Consider the following 17,361-nt stretch of genomic DNA (forward strand, 5'->3'; position numbering starts at 1 on the left):
CTGCACTACAAAGAGGGAGGCTGGGAGTTTGTAAGAGGCTGGGAGTTTGTAGCTGGAAAACTTCCGCTGAAACTGGAGGGCGCGCAATTAAAATAAATAATCATAAATATTATGGATTTTAAACATTTAGGTACAATTGAAGTCGGAAGTTTACATACACCTTAGCCAAATACATTTAAACTCAGTTTTTCACAATTCCTTACATTTAATCCTAGTACAAATTCCCTGTCTTAGGTCAGTTAGGATCACCACTTTATTTTAAGAATGTGAAATGTCAGAATAATAGTAGAGAGAATGATTTATTTCAGCTTTTATTTCTTTCATCACATTCCCAGTGGGTCAGACCTTTACATACACTCAATTAGTATTTCGTAGCATTGCCTTTAAATTGTTTAACGTGGGTCAAACGTTTTGGGTAGCCTCCCACAATGAGTTGGGTGAATTTTAGCACATTCCTCATGACAGTGCTGGTGTAACTGAGTCAGGTTTGTAGGCCTTGCTCGCAATAGATTTTTCAGTTCGGCCCACAATTGTTCTATAGGATTGAGGTCAGAGCTTTGTGATGGCCACTCCAATACCTTGACTTTGTTGTCCTTAACCTTTCTGGTGCAGGCGTTTTGCTAGCGACCCACCTCAACAACATCTGGTGAAATTGCAGAGCGCAAAATTCCAAATACAGAAATAGTCATAATAAACATTCATAGAAAAAAAACGTGTTACACATCGGTTTAAAGATGAACTTCTTTGTCAAATTTCAAAAAGGCTTTACGGCAAAAGCATACCATGCGATTATCTGAGGACAGGGCCCCGCATACAAAAGCATGAAAAACTTTTTCCAACCAAACAGATGCATCACGAAAGTCAGAAATAGTGATAAAATAAATTGATTACCTTCGAAGATCTTCATCTTTTTGCAATCCCAAAGGACTCGGTTACACAATGAATGGTCGTTTTGTTCAATAGTCTTTCTTTATATCCCAAAAATGTCAGTTTATTTGGCGCGTTTGATTCAGATATACACCGGTTCCAACTCGCCCAACATGCCTACAAAGGAAGGATCTAATAAGTTACCTGTAAACTTGGTCCAAACATTTCAAACAATGTTTCTAATCCAACCTCAGATACCCTAAAATGTAAATAATCAATCAAATTTAAAGACGGAATAAACTGTTTCCAATTCCTGGAGAAAAACAACACGGAGCGCGATCACATTCACGCTCACCAAAAGACTAGTGTCCACCTGAGTGACTCTTGGAAAGAATACAACTACTTCTTCATTTAAAAAAAAAACATCTAACAATTTCTAAAGACTGTTGACATCTTGTTGAAGCCATAGGAACTGTAATCTGTGTCTTAATAATTTGGCTACCCCCTAGAAAAGTATTGGAAAATCCAATGACCTCAACAACAAAAGATTCCCTGGATGGATTGTCCTCGGAGTTTCGCCTGCCAAATCAGTTCTGTTATACTCACAAACATTATTTTAACAGTTTTAGAAATGTTAGAGTGTTTTCAATCCAATACTACCATGCATATGCATATCCTAGCTTCTGGGCCTGAGTAAGAGGCAGTTTACTTTGGGCACCTCAGTCATCCAAACTTCCGAATACTGCCCCCTATCCCTAAGAAGTTTTAAGCCACTTTGACACAACTTTGGAAGTATGCTTGGAGTCATTGTCCATTTGGAAGACCCATTTGCGACCAAGCTTTAACTTCCTGACTGATGTCTTGAGATGTTGCATCAATATATCAACATAATTTTCCCCCCTCGTGATGCCATCCATTTTGTGAAGTGCACCAGTCCGTCCTGCAGCAAAGCACCCCCACAACATGATGCTGCCACCCCCGTGCTTCACAGTTGGGATGGTGTTCTTCGGCTTGCAAGCCACCCCCTTTTTCCTCCAAACATAACGATGGTCATTATGGCCAAACAGTTATATTTTTGTTTCATCAGACCAGAGGACATTTCTCCAAAAAGTATGATCTTTGTCCCCATGTGTTGAAAACCGTAGTCTGGCTTTTTTTATTGCGGTTTTGGAGCAGTGGCTTCTTCCTTGCTGAGCGGCCTTTCAGGTTATGTCGATATAAGACTTGTTTAACTGTGGATATAGATACTTTTGTATGCGGTATGACGACTGCGTAGTTCCATGGTGTTTATACTTGCATACTATTGTTTGTACAGATGAACGTGGTACCTTCAGGCATTTGGAAATTGCTCCCAAGGATGAACCAGACTTGTGGAGGTTTACAAAAAGAATTCTGGGGTTTTGGCTGATTTCTTTTGGTTGTCCCATGATGTCAAGCAAAGAGGCAGTGAGTTGGAAGGTAGGCCTTGAATTACATCCCCAGGTACACCTCCAATTGACTCAAAATATGTCAATTAGCCTATCAGAAGCTTCTAAAGCGATGACGTAATTTTCTGGAATTTTCCAAGCTGTTTAAAGGCACAGTGAACTTAGTGACCCACTGGAATTGTGAAACAGTGAATTATAAGTGAAATAATCTGTCTGTAAACAATTGTTGGAAAAATGACTTGTGTCATACATGAAGTAGATGTCATAACCGACCTGTCAAAACTATAGTTTATTAACAAGAATTTTGTGGTGTGGTTGAAAAACTAGTTTTAATGACTCCAACCTAAGTGTATGTAAACTTCCGACTTTAACTGTACTTATAAGTGTCTTATATCGGCTGAAAGCTTACATTTTTGTTCATCTAACTGCCCTGTCCAATTTACAGTAGATAGTATAGCGAAAAAACATGCCATGCGATTGTTTGAGGACGGCGCCACACATCAAAATATTTTTCCATCAGCACAGGTTTAATACATTCACATACAAAGATTAAATGTTCACTTACTTTTTGAAAATCATCCTATGATTTGCCATCCAAAGGTTCCCAGCTATAACATGTATTGTCATTTTGTTAGATAAAATCCTTCTGTATATCCAAAAAAAGTGGGTTTAGTTGGCGCCATCGATTTGAGTAATCCACTCGCTCAACTTGCAGAGAAGAATCCGAAAATCGACCTCTAAGCTTTGTTTCAACAAGTGAAAATATGTTTCTATTTACTCCTTAGATACCCTAAAATGTAATCAAACTATAATATTTCTTTCGAAAAGAAGTATGTTCAATAGAAAGCCAATTTTAGCAGGTGCACAATGTCTTCATGGCGCGCACAAACACACATTTCCAAGAATGTGTCCTTCTACTAAAACTCTTATTTCTTATTTGAACATAGACTGCTGACACCCCCTAGAAGTCATAGGAATTGCATCCAGGGAGCTAATTTTCAATATGCCATTTTTGGGGGATTTCTAAGAGGATGGTCTCTCCAAAAAATAATGCTTGTTGTTTTTGGGGGGGATTTTCTCCTACCATATCTATTGTGTTATATTCTCCTACATTATTTTAAAATTTTCACAAACTTCGAGGTGTTTTCTTTCCAATGGTACCAATTATATGCATATCCTGGCTTCAGGGCCTGAGCTACAGGCAGTTTACTTTGGGCACGTCATTCAGGCAGGAAATTGAGAAAAAAGGGGCCTAGCCCTAAGAAGATTTATTCATTTTATACAGGTTTATCAGTGTTGTTCATAACACTACACTTCTTGTTTTATGACATTGTCAAACATTAGCAGGGTGTGATTACCTTTTCACATTCACAAAGAGGTGAAGGGAACTTTACTGACCCTCCCAATTCTAAGATGTAAACACACAAGGTATGAGTCAATGCTTGTCATCTTATCTCTACAGTGTGTGCTTGAACAGTCAGGCCATCAACACTGATAGAAAAAACCCAGGAACCATTTGCACATAGAGAACCCACAGTGCCTTAGGTCCTGCATGGTTCACTGCATTACAAAGTTCTCAGAGGGAGGCTGGGAGTTTGAAAGATGTCTCCTCCTAAAGAGCCTTGCGGGACAGAGCAGTCAGCCTCTCCTCCCCTTATCCCTCTCTACTCAGCTGTCAGCCCGGTGTTTGCCTCTGCCACCATGGTAACCTGGAAACACACAAGCAAAAAAAACAAAAATATGGCGGCATGCACATGGAAAACACCTGGACTGCTGAGACTTTTACTGCCAACTTTATAGTGGAAATTTTTGAGGAAAAAGGCACACCAGTAGCTGGTTTTTGGTTCATCTAGGTTCAGCAGTTGGATCTATTTGACATAGTCTGCTGTATGCCTAATGGCTGGCTGCGCAGCACATGCATATACTTTATTATGCCAGTGTTGAGAGATCAGCATTTGAGAAATCAGCACTTCAGAGGACAAAAGTAACTTTGTTTGACATGTTTGCTTTTACATTTTCTTTGTTTTATATACATTGTACACACATTTTTCATACACGGTACTGTTTTTGCACAGTAGTTACCAAACAAATACTGTTTTCTATATACATTACATATGGATAGGGAGTACTCAGACATTTCCAGCATACATTATAAATAGTTTTCAGTCACACCGATTACACATCACTATCCTTTAATCCCACCCCTCAGCTCCTCTCATCCCATCCCACATACACTATATATACAAAAGTAAGTGGACACCCCTTAAAATGAGTGGATATGGCTATTTCAGCCACACCCGTTGCTGGCAGGTGTATAGAATCGAGCACACAGCCATGCAATCTCCAAAGACAAACATTGGCAGTAGAATGGCCTTACTGAAGATCTCAGTGACTTTCAACGTGGCACAGTCATAGGATGCCACCTTTTCAACAAGTCAGTTCATCAAAATTCTGCCCTGTTAAAGCTGCCCCAGTCAACTGTAAGTGCTGTTATTGTGAAGCTGAAACGTTTAAGAGCAACAATGCCTCAGCCTAGAAGTGGTAGGCCACAGAATCTCACAGAACAGGACCGCAGAGTGCTGAACCCTGTAAAAATCGTCTGTCCTCGGTTGCAACACTCACTACCGAGTTCCAAACTACGTCTGGATGCAACGTCAGAACAAAAACTGTTTATCGGGAGCTTCATGAAACGGGTTTCCATAGCCGAGCAGCTGCACACAAGCCTAAGATCACCATGCACAATGCCAAGTGTTGGCTGGAGTGGTGTGAAGCTCGCTGCCATTGGACTCTGGAGCAGTGGAAACATGTTCTCTGGAGTGATGAATCACGCTTCACCATCTGACAGTCCGATGGACGAATCTGGGTTTGACGGATGCCAGGTGAACGCTACCTGCTTGAATGCATAGTGCCAACTGTAAAGTTTGGTGGAGGAGGAATATTGGTCTGGGGCTACTTTTCACAGTTCAGGCCAGGCCCCTTAGTTCCTGTGAAGGGAAATCTTAACGCTACCGCATACAATGACATTCTAGACGAGTCTGTGCTTCCAACATTGTGGCAACGGTTTGGTGAAGGCCCTTTCCTGTTTCAGCATGACAATGCCCCTGTCCGTGCACTAAGCGAGGTCCATACAGAAATGGTTTATTGAGATCGGTGTAGAAGAACTGGCCTGCAACGAGCCCTCACCTCAACTCCATCGAACACCTTTGGGATGAATTTGAACGCTGACTGCAAGCCAGGCCTAATCGTCCAAAATCAGTGCCCGATGTCGCTAATGCTCTTGTGGCTGAATGGAAACAAGTCCCCACAGCAATGTTTCAAAATCTAGTGGAAAGCCTTCCCAGAAGAGTGGAGGCTGTTATAGCAGCAAAGGGGGGTCCAACTCCATATTAATGCCCATGATTTTTGAATGAGATGTTCGACGAGCAGGTGCCAATTACTTTTGATCATCTATTGTATCTCCGTAGAACACCCTGATTTGATTTCCAATTGCCATAAACAAGCTACATGGTGGATAATACCAGAATAAACATACACATATATACATATATTTTTTTATAGTTATTATTTTAACTTATACATATGAACAACAACTTACAGACACACACAAACAATGATTACATCCCATCTGCCCAGACCCACATGCTCACACCCCCATCCCTAGTGCCTGCATTATTGTTTGCCACTTGGCCTTAAATTGTACCAATTTGTTTTTCTCCATGCTATTTCAATATTTAAATACTAAATCGTTAGATTTTTCCATTGTGTCTATCGAATAGATTGACTTCCAAGTTTTTAGAATAAATTATCTAACGTTTGTCATTTGCAGCAAATGGTTGTATGCCAACATCCTGTTGGCAAGAATTTTGTAATCAGCATTAATACTCTTGTTGTATGCCCCTCCTACTTTGTCTCATCAAATATTTTAATGCACAGTAATTTGTCTCTAACTTTGGCAGCATTACACTCGGATGGTCAGTTAGGGGATTTTTACAGCACAAGCTGTAATTTCCAAGCCATATTGCGGCCTGTATGTATTTTTGCCTCTAAGATATTTAACAACCAAATGGATGCTCCATAATCCTCATCTCATCTGTCACAGGATCCCAGCATCCCCCTGAAAATCTTCAGCCCCGCTCGTTCTAATGCCACAGCAGTTGCCATGGAGATGGCTCTAGGAGGGGATGGGCAGTGGTATAGTATGCAGGGACTTTAGGCTTCTCTTGTGGACACTGCTGACATATTCAATTGGAAACAGAATGTTGAGGTTTATAGTAACACTGTATGAATTATGCCCTTTTTGCTTCATTGAAAGTGTTATGCATATTTGCGGAGACTGTACAATCAGCCAGGTCGCCTATGATACAAGTCAGCATTCGATGTCCATCCATGTCTGAGGACGTCGAGAGATGACGTGGAAACCGGCCACTAGGGGCAACCGTGAGTGCTGTTACCTTCAAGTAGGCTTTGGTGTTGTGGATGGAGATGGCGGACAGTCATAAGCAACTGCCTCTGATTTCAAATGTTGCATGTTCAAATCCAGCAAGATACATTTTTTTTAAGCCCATCCCAAACCTTAACCCTTACCTTAACCATTCAGAGTTAATGCCCAATCTTAAGAATTTGGTGTTAATGCCTTAACTTTACTTTGATGATTGGAACAACTTCAAACTTTGACGTTTGAGAGACATGGATGAACGTCTAATACTGTGAGAACTAGTTGGTACAATTATACACTTTGCATTAGTATCTTACTCATCTGTGAATTCGAATGACAATCACATAAATAATGCCAATAGATTCCAGGTGATATTAATTGATGGAGCAATATGAATGCATATACATCATGAGTGGTGTCAGTCAAGCATAATGATATGTGAGTTGTCCATACTGTGTGTGACACACCATCTCCATTGGAAATAAAAGGTAAAACATCTTGATGTGTGTGGACACAGGAGTGGATTACTTGAACCCCAGAGACAGAAGGCTATTTGCTATCTATTTGACAACTCTTTGTCACATCCTTTTCTAACTCACACTAAACATACGTGTGCCACATGGAGCATCATCAAAAGGTCAATGATGTTATTGTTAGAAAGTCTCCTCTTTACTCTCTGACTCTTGTATTCTTATAGAGTCGTGAATATTCTAAAGTGATATACTAAGATATTGTATGCATGCATAGACTAGACCCCACATTGGGTTCTCTTAGAATAATGGCTGTTACAGTTCATTCTGTATCATGTCAAACCCTGACTTCCATCTATTGTTCATCTTGTGCAATTGAATATAAAGCATGTACTTTAATTGACTCTCTTTGTTATGTTGATTTGATTAGTAGTGTAAGGACATGTTATGCCTCATCTTACAGGCATGGTAGTGGTTTAGGTGTGCACATAGACCACAACAACTGATGACATAAGCAGTGGATAAATGCTTTTCTTGGCACTATTACAGCCCCCAGGACTGTGTGTGAATAAGAAACACCTTGAGAAGCAGAGTATGTTTTGTGAACGCATTCACTTCTATGATGTCATATCTCCAGGGTCATACTGATCCTGGAAAATACCTCAAAAGGCACTGTGTTAAATTGCCTTCTCTTCAGCATCAGTCTGAGAGGTGCAGATAATGACGACAGTAATTTACCTGGCGCCACCTGAGGGCAGTTGGGGAATCATAATGCCTTACTTACCTACGTACTTTATGGCATAATTATTAAAATGTCCTTTTACCTTTCAATATTTAACACAAACTTCCATCAAAAAGAGATGAACACTAAAAACAAATGGTTCTATATTGTACTAGATAAGAGTCATTTGGCTTGTAACCATAGTGGAGCCCTTTTTGGCATTTTAATTTTTTTTTTTTAAATGGAAGTTTCTATAAAGAACCATGCTCATAATGTTCTAAATGAAGCCTGTATGGTGCTATAAAGAACCCTTTCCTAAAGTTCTAGAAATAATAATTTAAAAAAGGTTCTATATAGCACCAAAAAAGGGTTACGCTATGGTTACAACCCTTTTTGGGGCTATTTAAAATCATTTTTTCTGTTTTTTTATAGAACCTTAATGGAGAATGGTTCTATAAAGAAAATGTCTCAATCTCAAAGGTTCTTTGTAGATCCTTTTGAAGAGCCATACAGTGTATTATTTTCTGGTGATCCATATTATATTGTTAATATTCCATAAGTGTTATTATTGTTTTAATTGACAAGTTGAATCAGATGTTTTAGCTCTGGAACTGGGGGTTTCTGAGGAGAGAATAGAGAACCACTGACTTAGTCTAACGTTCTCAACTGACACAAGGCCATACGTGACTATTTCACAAGACACCTTCCCTGGTCATAGTCATATATGAGAGGTAATAGCATAACACCACAGATTACATGAACTGGAATGACACTCTCACTCACGGTTGCACAAAAAGAGCCATGAGCAAACAAAACAAGAAAATATTCTAATGAGCCACCATCCCTACATTTTAATTATCACAAAAAGAGCAAAGAACCCTTTTGTTAACAGTAAAGACCAATTGAAGGGCTCAAATATGTATTTAAGTCATTATGGTTCCTCATAGAACCATCACCCTTCCCAAATAACCCTTGAACCCTTTTTTTCTTAGTGTGTAGCAATGATTTACATTATGTTTGAATGAAGCACATAATCTGCGTGGTACCTGTGATACAATAAAGAGCACCTTACCTTGTCCCATATTGTCATAGATCATGAAAGTAAAATTACATTTCAGGGCTCTTTTTCCATTCTCACTCTAGCTGAAATATAGAGCCCATGGGGCACATTCACCACAGCCCTCATAGAAATAACATAAGAGCAGTGATTGTCATTCACAGAATCAATGTGCAACCTATCTTTATTTTTGGATTAATAACCTAGCTGCCAAACAACTCTACGCAAGTTAATAACAACTGTGTTTAGGAATTCTGGTTCTGTTTACTATGTTTTTTTAAATAACAAATAATGACAGAGGATGTATTAATTAGTGGATTAATTAATTCTAAGCTTACAATTGGATGTAAAATCACAGTGTTTTCAGAGTACTTTGAGTATTTATTTAGTCATTGTTCCTCCTTTTCCTGCTTTTCCCTGATGGGACCGGACAGAAGGGCTGGGCTGTTCTTTGGCGGTCCGCCCTTTTACATATCCTATAAATAACAGCTATTCCAAAGAGCAGCACTATTTTCCATTCATACATTCCTGGCAGTACCAGTCAAGTCCACCCACTCACTTCTGCACCTCCAACCTGACTCATGTACTGAGAAGACTGTTGGGAAAGGGTGTGTGGCAGGATGCTTGAACACAACACACACAGGCAAATAGGCAGGCGTACCACACCCATATGCAAACAGACACAGACTTTCTATAAGCTTTTACATACTCTCACTCATTCATGAATTAATTTATTATTTATTATGTATTATTACATATATACATCTAACCACTAAAACAAGCAGCAAACAACCTGAAAGTCTAACCCTCTAAAATTAGTGACAAACAAAATCAGTGAACCGTAGATTGATTATTGACACACCAAATGATCTATTGGTGTCTTCTTATTGATTAACTGTAGTTGAATAATGTTGATCCTGACAAGTGAAATTACTGTCAGAAGCGAGTCATCGAACAGCACTTGTGAGGACTCTACATTAATGGAAAACTATATGCAGAATAGTTCTGTTGAATATTGATATATGTCCCACTTGATAAATGTCCCCAAACGTTGACCCAGAGTAAGTGATTTAAATACACAAGTAATTGGCAATGTGCCAATAATTGGTCAGAGTTCATGAAATGATTATTAAAGAAGGTTAATCTTTCACCTGTGTTTTGTTTTAAATGATATAGCATTGCCTGAGTTCTCCTCTCTCTCCATGCCCTCTACACCATAACATAATTTGAATTAATGGGCACCCAACAGAATATGATCTTCTAGTTTGGAGGCAATTATTAATCGCTGGCAGAAACAAATTACCTTCCTCTATTCACCTCAGTGATGTTGTTTCTCATGCAGAAAAAAGGGTAGAGGGAAGGAGGACGTCCATGTGTTTTAAATTACAGAATTGATTTCATTATTTGCAACATTTGCTTCAACGTGTTTCACTGAAAGAACTGTACACAGATTAAAATAAATTACTTTGCACTGTGAAATCACACATAGGCAGGCATAACAGTGGAACAGCATTTCAGTTGGACTGTGACACACTGTTATAATTTACAAAATCTCACCTCTAGAATTGTAAATGAAATTGCATACATTCCATTCGTATCTCTATCATGTCCTTGAGTGCTGTGAAAGGGATCAAAGCATTATTATTTAGGAACAGGCACACAGGGAAGCAATAGATATAAACTGTTGTAGAATGATAATCAGCATTTGTATACTTCTCTCACCATGAAATGCTACTGTTGAAGGCCCTGCTTATCACATCCCTTACCAAAAGAAAACCCATTAACAAATCATGTGGGGGAAAACGTCATGGGACTGATATTGGCTTTTTTGCGCATCATGATCAAATTGTCTATTACTGACTTTGTTGAGCTTCACAATCAATTTGAAATACTTTCAGATGATTTGGACATAATGGAAAAAAATGCTAATATCAGTCCCATGACTTGAATGGGATCTGTACTATAAATGCTAAAACTTTAGCATGTGGAAACAAAGGCAGGGAAATTAAACCAAAGCATTAATTGCTGTCATACCATGTCCATAGACTGCTTACAGGGTAAGGAAACGAATGTATAATTTTGCAATTTGGGTGAACTATCCCTTTAACAAGCACTAGTTATACTGACCAGGTTTATGGAACCACAAACACTAAACTACTATATATTTTCCCTTTGTAGATTATCACCTGTCATATGGCTCTCTGTTGGACACACGGATGTCCACTGCTTGGGGGTTCGGGTACACATAATGACAGTGTAAAAAGGTAAAAGTTAGAGGTTGCTGGAATGTAAGATAAGAGAGTATTTTTTGCTCATAGAAGACCAGCTGTGATATCATGTCGAGGCAAAAGGTCATGGTCCTCTGTCCTGTCTACTTCTCACTTAAAGACCATTTACTAAGCTAAAACTAATATAATCATCTCAGACCTCAGTTATGTGGGCAAACAGAATAATAGGATGGATGATTTAACGTGTGCATGTATATCATACAGGAAGGATTTGTGACGGTAATTGTTGGCATCATGTGGGCCATTTATTTAATCATGTTGTTCACAACATTGGGTAATCCATAGCAACACACAGTGTGTTGCTAGTATCTTGAAATGGCCCTTTTACTTTAGGCTCAATATGTGAAATGATTACTATTTTAAATAGGCCTATAAATTAGAATGAACAAATTCCCTATATCAACGTGTATGTTTTATAGAGAGAGAGTCTATTCGAACGCAAGTCAGTTTAGAATATGGTGCATGCTACACATCGCCACTATAGGCCACGGCTCTTAGTGGTTGGAAGAGGCGCGGACTCAGAACATACTAGTAGGCTACACAAGTGGTGGAGGGAGTGAGTGTATGCTCGCATACTGTACAGCAGGCTACAAGGACCATGCCAAGTATAGCTGGAGCAGCGACGCCGTGGCAAGGTTCTTATCGATTATTTTTAGAATCTATGCATTGTTACGCTTAACATTCGTAAACGAGCGTCAAGATTCGTCAAACATGTTATTTGAGAGAAAACCCGGCGTCTGTTGTTCTCGTATGCATATGAGAAAATCGTCGGTGAGTTCATGTGTCTTATTCGACGAAGTGGCAATTTTTAAAGCTTGTGGAGTGGAAGACTTTTGGAGTCTGGCTGTATATTTACAGTCATAGTTTGTAAGATGTAAAGCATAGGTTGAAAGAGAAAATAGACCGAGACCGTGCGTCAGACACCCACTGAATGTAGCCTACAGGGGAAACATAGTCGGTGTCTTCTATGTTTATCTCCAGGCTGGCCGGTTACCCTCTGGCTTTCGTTTCTCGCTGTGATACAAAATAGCTTCTCAAAAGGATGCAGGTGAAAAAACAAATGTGTTCCGACAGGAGCCCTGGAGAGAGCATCCGTAAAAAGTCATCATGCTTCTCAAACATCAAGATATTCTTGATTTCGGAATGTGCCCTGATGCTGGCACAGGGCACTGTTGGAGCCTACCTGGTGAGTGAAACATTTTAAACTGTGTCATTGTCTGTCATGTCTCTCATGAGAACATCTTGCCAGACGCATGTTTTATATGTATTTTAGTATTTGGGCCGTTTTATCTTAGCTATAACTCTATATACGTGCCAGTAGTGTGCGTGTAAGCAAAGTGTCTGTCATGAAACGTGTAACAGCTATGACATAATGAGATAATGTGTAGCTAACCGGTTTAAGAAGGCTTGACATCAAACCGTTTTTTTATACGCAGTAGCCAGTGCCCATACACATCTGGGAGATGCAACACATTTTCGTCTGGTTGCAGTTGAACATTGACCGTTTGTCAACAGCAAACATAGCATATTTCTCCTCTGTCAACAAAACAGTTGTTGATGATTTAATTTCCTAATGCCGCCCCTAAATAATCCAATTGTCCAAAACAACACTCAGATTCCATAGAGGACAAGAATGAACCGGTGACTTGGTAGAAGTCTATGCGGCAAAGGGTTTCTATAGCTGTAATATACAGTAGTGTTATGTACTGCAATAACACCATTTATTGATGTAGATGAGTGAAATGTTAGGTCCCTACCTGTAATATCAGTGTCAGGCTTGAAAGCAATCCTATCTTGATTAAGATGAGCAGGCAAGACTATTCAACTCTTATCTCTAGTTCAAACTTGATGGTTTTGATATTCTGTAAGCCTACTTGGTTAAGGCTTTTACATTGTTTTAGTCCTGTGGTGATCAACATTTTTTTTACCACAGTTGTCATATCAAATGAAACAACAAATGATGAATGAGTAGGTTATTTTAGGTCACATGCTGGGCTAGTGCCACTTCCCAGGCGAATCAAAGATGTAAACTGAAATGCTTTAGCCTTATTTGGAGTGGAACATGTCATCTATTCTGTAGCACTGAACTGAAAGCCTCCTCCTGGCCATGGGAATGTTCGTGGCATGTTGGTATACAGTCAGAATTTCCCCTGTAAGGAGAGAACTTGGATTTTTAAGCCAAAAGTACAATTAACGAGAATCCATCACATCCTGCTTTTGATAATGAGTTTAATGACCCCAAATTATTGAGTGGAATGTTTTCCCACATACTTGGTATTATTTTATTTTTTATTCGATCTCTTTATTCTATTTTTATAACATGTTGTTATATATGTTTCTTAAATCTATTTGATTTGACTAACTTTATAACACTACGTGCATGTGAAGTAAAGTTCTTGTGAAATTAGACCCGAAAGAAAACCAGTAGTATCCACCCTTTCTCTCTCACTTGGATTGAACATTGCAGTCATTTTTTTGTGATGTGTCTCTGCTATGTACCCACTTGCCAGTCACAGTGGAAGAAATGGTTCTATCAGGACTCCTCTGTGATAATTGGTTCAGTCATGTCTCATTTTATTAAAATGTAGTTGAAATGGAATATGGCACATCTGCAGTGGTGCCTCCATGGGACTGATGGCTTTGTGTCCTCATTTATACATAGGCACTTATAGCTTAGTTTAGCTCAAATGTTGACACCTACAGTAGAACTGCCATTTAAAGCCCTGTTTCACTTTGAGAATGTAAATGTTTTCAACTACACTTTTCAGGAGGTTATTCTAAAGAAGGTTAACAAACATTGAACTAAAAAGGGTGTACTTTAAATTGGTAAGCAAAGATGAGTTGGTGGAAGGCTAGTCACTCAGCAGGTATGTCTGCTTGTAAAGTATACTCTGGGGCTCAGGCAGGTATTTGCCAATGATGGATCTGAGAGGGAAGCGCATGACTTGCCTAAGCAAACAGGACAGGCCTTCTGCATGCTCTATGGTCGTCAGCACAGGTAGTCTCTTTCACATGGCACCTGCTCCATTTGCATGGGCTGGAAACCAGGCACCAGCTCTAGCTACAGGGACAAGTTGATGACCCTGTCATGACCTCATTAGATGTTCTCCTGTCAGAGGTACTCTTGTGTCCATGATAGGATGAGGCTACTTAAAGTGTTTTTGTGCTGCCAGGCAGCCAGGCTGGAAGTCAGGGGTCGTGGCCTATGCTCTTGCTCCACGTTAGCAGCTTACAGTGGACAGGCTCTTTTCCAGGCAACATAGTCTCTGGTTAAACAGTCAGTGCACATACCTGCATGCAATTACTCTCAACACTATGGGGTCATATGACTGTCAGCTTCCCTAGTTCATTTTGAGAAGTATCTGGAAATGGTGTGTAGGCCTACCTTTAGTTCTCAGTTCTCGGAAATTCAACTGTGGTAATAAGTGACAGTGGTGAATGTGTTTCCTGTTATGTGCTCCACCTACTCGTGGGAAAACAGGCTTAACTATCTATGTATTTTATAATTTTTCCCTCATATATTCGATTTTCAAACCCAGCTTAATAATTGATTATGATAATTAAACACCAACTTTTTTGAGACTTTAATCCATTCAGGTTAGGTGTTAGTTAAAGTTTGTTGTTACTACCATGCAGTCTCCAATCTTGCAATTTGCAGATTGGTAAACCTTAGAGAGTACAGACAGTCAGTGAAATATTTAATTGCCAAGGGATCAACTTTATGTTGTGGAATTAGATAGGATTTTGTCAGAAAAAGACCTCTGGCTGACTCTGAATTGTCCTTTTGAAAGGGCTTCTATACAGAATAGGAACCTGAGACGCACTTCAACACTTTTATTTAGCAATCGGCTGTTGTTATGTCTCATACTGTGCTTACACAAGCCTCATCCTCCTGTTTAAAAAGGGATGTCTGTGTGGGGCTTGGTTCCTCTGAGGTAATGTTGAGGTGACAGTCACATTGTCCACGAAAACGCAGCCAGACAAGTTTGCATTGTAACCATGCTGCAATAAATAAACACACTTTCGTGACTGACTGTTTGGTTTTTGGTTCAAGGTTCCATGTCCATCTTTAACTAGCTTACTGTAGCCAGAGTTACTCTTCTTTCTGGAACTAAAGATATTTTTGTCAATTATTGAGTATCTCGGAATGCTGTGCCTACTCTTTAGTAAAATGCTTCACTGGCAGAGTGCATTGGAATTTAGGGGACAGGTACTCTTCTAAATTCACTGCATTTTTTACAGGGCTCACTAAGCTGTCAGTCCAAATGCTGCCTGATTCTGGCCTGGGCAGCAGATGACATGACATGGTCTACCTGGTCTGGCTGCCATTCCTCTGCTGTGGTGTGGTGGTGAGGTGGAAGTTCAGTAGTCTGTGCAGGTGTCTGCTGAGTGCTGAGAGCTCCAGCTGTGCCGTGAGCAGGTTGCATTGGCTTGGAATGGGCCCTGAGGATAGGAGCAAATGGTGATGTTTCCAACCCAACTCTTCAAGCTTCCAGTATTGCTGGGAAGCCACATTACATTCTCTGGCAGATGAGACTGCAAGCCCATTTTGGACACCCATAGCATCCCTATTGCTGAGCTGTAGTTTTAGGAGAATAAAACATTTTAAAATAATAAGCCTTGTGCAAAGGATGACATCACTACATTGATCATCCTGTTGTTGTGTTCACATTTAATCAAAGTGTAGCTAGTTGTATTAGTATAGTTATTACTCAATCACACCTTCCATTTAATGTAATTTAAGTCACTTTGTAATCACAGAGAAAATATCATTTTTCCTGCTTCTAGCTTCTATTTTCCTGTCTCCAATGGTCCTTAGAGGAGCTTAACTTAGCCTGTTAGCCTGTTTGACATTGCTGTGGGAATGGAACAGGACCATGCCCTTTCAAGGGCATTTTGGGACACATCTGAAAATAGTTCGATACATTTGTGAAAATGTGACGGGTGGGATATGGCTCAGCAGTTGGTTCTCAGACATTACAAACCCACATTATTTGTTGTGAAATCCTTCCAGGCAATACTTACCAATTGAAGTAAAGGCAGATGAGGATGCTGCATGCAAAATTAGATAAATCGGAGGATACACACATTTGAGAATAGGCAGCGTATTATACTTCCTGCAGAGTAAGGGATATTGCCCCTCTTCTTTATGGTAGCGCATTTGTGTTTATTCCATACATTTCTGTTTCAGAGTCTTGTCTTGGTCTTTCTATACATCGTTGTTGCCTGTACAGTGTTGATACAAATGTGTGGGTGGTTGTTTTTGGCTATGTTCTTTAAGAATCTTTCTACCCTATTAGTTGGGGCTGTTCCGTATCACCAACTAGGAGCCAACCAATGCAGGTAGCTGGGCTTCAACCATATTCTTGTACCAAAAACAGAAGACTCAGTTGGCCAGATTCACCAAGGTCATTGCTATCAAACTATGTACAGTCCTCCTGAGCCTGTGTGAAGTTGTTTTTTTTATCATTCAGGTTGCGTTCATCATTGGAATCAGTGCCTTGTAAAAAAAACTGGTCATTCACTGTCTGCTTTCATGACAGTCTGTGATGGAGCGCATATCACATGAAGAAAATCTAAATGAAATGGAGATCAATTTGATCATTATATTGAGTTAGGATCTTATCTTATGAACTGAAATGCAACCCATAATGTCTGACTTCCATGTATTTTACCAACAATGGCAGAGGGGAGACAAAATCCCCTGTTGCCCCAGCTTCTATCTGGAGACAGTGTTATGCTCTTATCTTTCACTTGCATTAAATGCTGCACCATTAACTCAGAGAGAGAGAGTGAGCGTTAGGGGAGAAGGCACTTTCAATAAAGCCTTGGGAGTAAGTGCTGCAGTGCCCAGCTAATGAAAGACAGGGATGGATCTTGGCAAACGGGATTTTACTAAGACCACAATGAGAAACATCCGAAGAGGTCTGTGAGTCAGTAGATCCAAAGGAAAGGGATTATGTAAAACGACACAACCTCCATAACATGGTATTTTCATAGCCATGCTTCATTTCTCTCATCTGCTCTAAACCCTCTTGCGGTCTGTGTGCTACTTGATTCAAAATTCCACCATGCAAATAATATCATATTTCCTCT

General features: G+C 39.7%; 1 protein-coding gene and 1 long non-coding RNA gene across 3 annotated transcripts in view; one reads left to right on the forward strand and one right to left on the reverse strand.

The window, feature by feature from the left end:
• Window positions 1–3,598: 3,598 nt before the first annotated feature.
• Window positions 3,599–13,167, reverse strand: LOC135524392 (uncharacterized). Its single transcript, XR_010452942.1, has 3 exons — window positions 13,023–13,167; window positions 10,535–10,595; window positions 3,599–4,003 (listed from the first exon to the last, which is right to left on the reverse strand). It is a non-coding gene; the product is annotated as an uncharacterized LOC135524392 (long non-coding RNA).
• Window positions 11,737–17,361, forward strand: part of slco3a1a (solute carrier organic anion transporter family member 3A1a) — a 48,155-nt gene continuing 42,530 nt past the window's right edge. The window contains exon 1 of one of the 2 annotated variants that reach the window (XM_064951885.1): window positions 11,737–12,036. In XM_064951885.1, the coding sequence (XP_064807957.1) occupies window positions 11,830–12,036 (207 nt within the window). In that variant the 5' untranslated portion in view covers window positions 11,737–11,829. Of the gene's footprint in view, window positions 12,452–17,361 lie in introns of both variants that reach the window. The other variant, XM_064951886.1, reaches the window with a different exon arrangement.

The sequence above is a fragment of the Oncorhynchus masou genome, chromosome 31, assembly GCF_036934945.1.
Source record: "Oncorhynchus masou masou isolate Uvic2021 chromosome 31, UVic_Omas_1.1, whole genome shotgun sequence".
NCBI lineage: Eukaryota > Metazoa > Chordata > Actinopteri > Salmoniformes > Salmonidae > Oncorhynchus > Oncorhynchus masou.